This window comes from Euphorbia lathyris, chromosome 1 (genome assembly GCF_963576675.1).
Source record: "Euphorbia lathyris chromosome 1, ddEupLath1.1, whole genome shotgun sequence".
NCBI classification, from domain to species: Eukaryota; Viridiplantae; Streptophyta; class Magnoliopsida; order Malpighiales; family Euphorbiaceae; genus Euphorbia; species Euphorbia lathyris.
In genome coordinates, this window is record NC_088910.1 from 117,765,631 (window position 1) to 117,770,841 (window position 5,211).

General features: G+C 30.5%; 1 protein-coding gene across 1 annotated transcript; it reads left to right on the forward strand.

Moving 5' to 3' along the window:
* Positions 1-2,722: 2,722 nt before the first annotated feature.
* Positions 2,723-3,602, forward strand: LOC136219232 (uncharacterized). The gene is made up of 4 exons (XM_066006535.1): positions 2,723-2,743; positions 2,873-3,016; positions 3,155-3,355; positions 3,437-3,602. The coding sequence occupies exons 1-4, from the start codon at positions 2,723-2,725 to the stop codon at positions 3,557-3,559; spliced, it is 489 nt and encodes a 162-aa protein (XP_065862607.1). The 3' UTR covers positions 3,560-3,602.
* Positions 3,603-5,211: the final 1,609 nt, after the last annotated feature.

The following is a 5,211-nucleotide window of genomic DNA, read 5'->3' on the forward strand; positions in this document are numbered from 1 at the left end:
AAAGAAGCTAATGTTGTTTTTGGTGAAGATGGTACAAGTGTTGAGATGTCTAATCTGATCAACAACTTGTGGAGTAAATATTCTCGAGGCAATGAATATCCGGTTTCTCAAAGTGAAGGAGGGAAAGAAGAAGTAGTTAATGAGAACAAACCGGAAAGTAAAAAAGATTCAGGAATGACTGGAGATGTTGATTGTGATTTGTCTAGTCAAGATAGTCATCCTTATTTTAATTCTGATTTTTTTGATGAGATAGATGCGTTGGTTGAAAGAATTAAAAGAGAGAAGAAAGATCAGAGAGAGAGTAAAACTCCAATGAAGAATTCTGAAGGAAAAAATTCTTCTCCGAATTTTAATTTGTTGAGTCAAGAGTTGCCTGATTTTGTTGGAACTGAAGGTGGATCTACACAAGTAAAAAATTTTGTTGAGAAATCGGATGGTGCAGATATGAAGAATAAGTCTGATCCTGAAGTAATGTATGTGAAAATAATTATTTTATATTTTATTTATGTTTTTTAATGTTTGTTATATTTTAGAACATATGCTTTATTGTTTAAAACATATGCTTTATTGTTCAGAACATACGTATTATGCTTCTGATTATGTTATTCCTATTTGATTTTTTAAGTTTGTTTGTTTTGTCAACAGGTTTGTTGTTGATGATGAAGTTGATAACGTGGTGATAGAAGATGCGTTGGATGTAGATTTGCAAGCTTTGCCTAGAAATATTCCAAATAAGTTACGGATGTTGTGCAAATGGGCAAATGCAGAGTTGGTGAAAGGGAATTTTGTTAGCTATGTTGTTTGTGAAGAGTTGTTTGGACATTCTGCTAAAGCATTATTGTTGAGGCAGGATATATATTCTATGGTTCATATGGAAGAGATAACTTGCAACGTTATAATTTTCTATATGAGGTATTTTGTTTTTGAAATGTTATAGTTTTATTTATATTAGTTGTAGTTGATTCTTACTATGTTCTTTTTTGTTTTTATCTAGCTACTTGTTTAATTTGTTGAAGAAAAGAGAAATGGAGAAATTGTTTTATTTCGTTGATCCTCATTACACTTATTCCATTGGAAGTTCTAAAACAGTAAGCCATCGCTCTAATGAGTTGATGAATCGATTGAAGATGTCCACAATGGATAAGTCTATCTTTTTGTGTCCATATAATACATGGTATGATTGTTTTAGTTATTTTATTTAATATTTTTTAAAGTAATTTTATGTATTTTGAAATAATAATAGTATTATTTTCAGTGGACATTGGGCGTTGTCAATTATTGATTTGAAGAATTTTAGAGCTTATTGGTTGGATCCGTTGAGAAGGCGTTTGCCAAAGGGAGATGCATGGATTGATGTTGTGAATGAGTATGTTTTTTTGTTTGTATTTTGTTTATAGTTTATTTTGATATATAACTATGTTTGAATATTAAGATGATGTTACTGATTTTAATGATTTTTATTTTAACAGGGCTGTTCAATTATACTCTGAGAATGATGAAGTTAAAGTCAAATGGACTACACTTTTGGTAATTCTTAACTTGTATATTTGTTTTGTACATGTGTGAAATTTTTTAGAACATAAAGGTTAGATTGATGTACATTATTTTAATGTTGTGGTTGTTGTGTTGTAGGGTGTGCCAGAGCAAAAAGATCACAAAACATGTGGTTTTTTTGTAATGCGGTTCATGAGAGATATTGTGATGGACAAAGATTTGAAGTTTGCTGAAAAGGTATAGTCCATTTATAATAAATGTGTTTTGTTGCATTATTTTGAAATTATAATTTGTTTTATGGTTTTAATTTTTTTTATATTTTATAATGGAAAAGTAGGTATGGTATGAAATATAGTCAATTTGATTTGGATGAAGTTCGGGAAGAGTTTGTTGAAGAAGTGTTTAGAGTAGGGGTTGCTGGGCTTGATGAATGTTTTGCTGATGATGTTTCTGATAGTAATGCAAGGTAAGTGATATTTAAGAAGTTTTTTAATTTAGATCATGTGTATGTGTGTTTGGAACATATGGTTTATATTTTAGAACATGAGAATAGAATTTAAGATTATGTGGTTTCTGTTTTTGAACTTGGTTAATTTTGTTCCCTTTTGTTATTTTCTTTGTGTTGTTAATAGGAGAGTAGGCAAAGATGTAGTTGAGGAAGTGCAAGAAGTTGGTGTTGGAAATCGTTCAAAAAGGATTTCAAAGTTGCCTGGATATTTACAGTCTCCATTTTTGCTTGAGTCTGAGCATTTACTAAACAATATGCTTAGTTCGCGGAGAATGTTGGTTGAATATGCTTTTTCTAATGAAGACCCACAGTAAGATCTTAATTGAATGTTGTTTGTGTTAATTTAAATTTTCTTTAAGTTATACTGATTGTTTTTATTTTATTTTATTTTTCTTTTTGAAGTGAGTTGTTGTATAGTGATTGTTTGTCCACAATCAATAGAAAAGAGATTATGAGCTTGTCAGGAAGCAATCATTTGGTTAGTAATGTGGTTGATGCGTGGTCTCGAATATTGGATTCTGAAGAGAAGTGCAAGGGTCCAACTTCTGTGCATAGATTCTTCTTCTCTACTCTACCATTTGTATGTGTTTTTACATTTTGATATATTTTTTTGTTAAAAAGAAATTGGATTACATTAATATGAATGTTGTATTTTTGTATAGGTTTTACTGTGTACTGATAAAGGAGTTCCTGGAAGTACCAAGTACAGCGACAAACACAATGCTTTTTTTGAGAGAATTAGTTATGAACTTCATGAGGCTAAAATAAACAGTTTAGAGAGTTATCACTTGGTAATTATATTAAAAGTAAATCGTGTTTTACTTTAATTGTTGTTTGTAATTATTATGATTGCTAATGGTTTTTTTGTAGGTATTCTTTCCAGTTGTTTATGCTGCCCATTTCTATGTTTTCGTTATTAACCATTTTACTGGAAAGATAGACGTCATTGATAACAAGGCTCTTGATAAAGGCGTAACAGTCCATAGTAAATATAAGGGTTTTGCAAAGGCTTTGGTAATATTACTTATCTGTTTTTTAGTTTTGTTATTGTGTTCTACATATTTACTGTCATGTTCAGAAAATCTAAGTGTATGTTCTGAGTAGTTGATGATTTGTTTTAATATAGATAAGATGTTGTTCTATGTTTTTCAGGTGAAAGCATATTATCTTTATATAAAAAGAGAGAGCCCTAATTGCTTGAATGATATCAGTGCATATGGTTCAAAACATTTGAAGTTGAAGTGGAAAGAGTCAAGCAATAATGATGATTGTGGTGTTTTCCTTTTGAAACATATGGAATCCTATTTTGGACAAGAGGAGTCTGAATGGGATATTGGAGTTCGAAATAACAATGTGAGTTTTTTTTAATCTTATTTATTATAGGCTGTTGTTATTATTTTGATAATGTTAGTAATAATGAATGAGATATTGTAGGTTGATCAGTTGAAGAATTTCAGAATTGAATACTGTTGGAAGATTCTGTCAAATTCTGGAAACAAAGAAGTTGCTGTTGTAAATGAGAAGGCCTTAAAATGGAAGAATGAACAATTAAAATAATTGTATATTCTGCAATTGTTGTAATTATATATGTTAGAACGTAAGACATATTATTTTGGAACATGAAATATATTATTTGTAACATGCACGATTTTGTTAACAGTAATGAAGTGTTCGAAACACATATTTTGAATTGGATTGGATGAATTAGTGGTTTCTTTTCTTGGATGTGATATCTCAGTTTTGAGAAGGAAGGATATAATGAGAACCAAATGACAGCAGTAAAATTGATTAGGGTGATAATTATGAAGATTGGAAATGGGTACAGGTGATGAATATTGTAATTTACAGAGAATGTTGAAATGGAAGTTAGATATTTAATGGTGGAATCAGGTCTATTGAGCCAAACCTTGAATTGTGATTTTGTTCAACTGAATGTGTAGGATTTGTGAATTTCTTGAGTAGATTGTATATATCTGTTTAAAGTGGAAAGTTGTGTAGGTTAGTGGCTTGTTTAACAAAATATGTGTAATTATAAGGTTGAAGTTAAATTTTAGTGCTATACATGTTTAGATGCAATATAAACATGTTAGATCCAGTTTGTCATCAAAATATTGTACCATATAAGAAAAAATTTATGTTTCAGCTTCTTACATTGGAAAAAATTATTGTATGTTCCAAAAAAGATCGTATGTTCTAAAACATGTATCATATGTTCTAAATCTTATATCATATGTTCTAAATCTTATATGATATGTTCTAATCAATATATGAGATCAGTTCTCTTTTTCTGGATAGTTTCTGCTATCATGGTTAGCAAGCTGTTTATAGACTCTGCATAACCTCTTTTTTTTTCTGGTTTTCCTCAACAGCTTTCTCTCTTTCACCCTTCAATCTTTTATCACTGTTTCCTTTTGGAATATGTACACATGTACCTTTGTTCTTTGATATTTTCGGTGCTTTGACATTAATTTCTGTTGGTACACTAGTTCCAATCAATATCTCAATGTCTTGATTTTTTGAAAGAGTTTTGTTTTTCTCAGTGTCTTTTTGAGTGTTTTTAGCTTCTAAATCCATTCTGATTGCTTGAAACTTCTTCACAAGATCCTTTATATTTTCCTCACTACCTTGAGCTAAATAGACACAAACATTAATCTCTGACCATAGTTGATTCAGCCATGTTTTCTTATCAATTGTAGCAGCACATTCTTCCATAAGATTTCCTTGCAGATTTATATTTTTTTTGACTTGTTGCTAATGTAGTCCATCTGTTAAGCACATACCTTTTTGGAATTGATTCAAGCATTTTTGCCTTCCAAACCCACACCATGTGTCTGCATGGTAAGCCCTGTCTCTCAAACTTCTTGCACGAACATTTTGTTTCGTCTTCAATGTTGCTGTACGTAACCTGAAAGGTTTTTAATGTCCTTTGCTCTTTGATAGTGTAAATTTCAAAAGGAGGTTGTTTATAGAATCCTTCTATTCCAAAAAAAAAAGATCCATTATAAACCTCTTCCTGAAACTCATAAAAGACAGTGGTTGTATAAACATCAGCTCCATGTGTTTCAATACCCATTGGTGTTTTGCATACAGGTCTTTTATGTTTGACATCATTGTCATTGTGAGCTTGGTTATGCCTTTGTGCATCCATTGCACTATCAAATCTCATATAAAATTCTACAAGACTTAGATGAGAATTTGTAAAAGCAATG

Bases quoted from the DNA above. Each gene is read 5' to 3' on its own strand.
- LOC136219232 (XM_066006535.1), top strand. From the start codon at position 2,723: ATGCTTTTTTTGAGAGAATTA. The intron at 2,744-2,872 runs GTTATGAACTTC...GTTTTTTTGTAG, and splicing joins TGCTTTTTTTGAGAGAATTA to GTATTCTTTCCAGTTGTTTA. The intron at 3,356-3,436 runs GTGAGTTTTTTT...GAGATATTGTAG, and splicing joins TTGGAGTTCGAAATAACAAT to GTTGATCAGTTGAAGAATTT.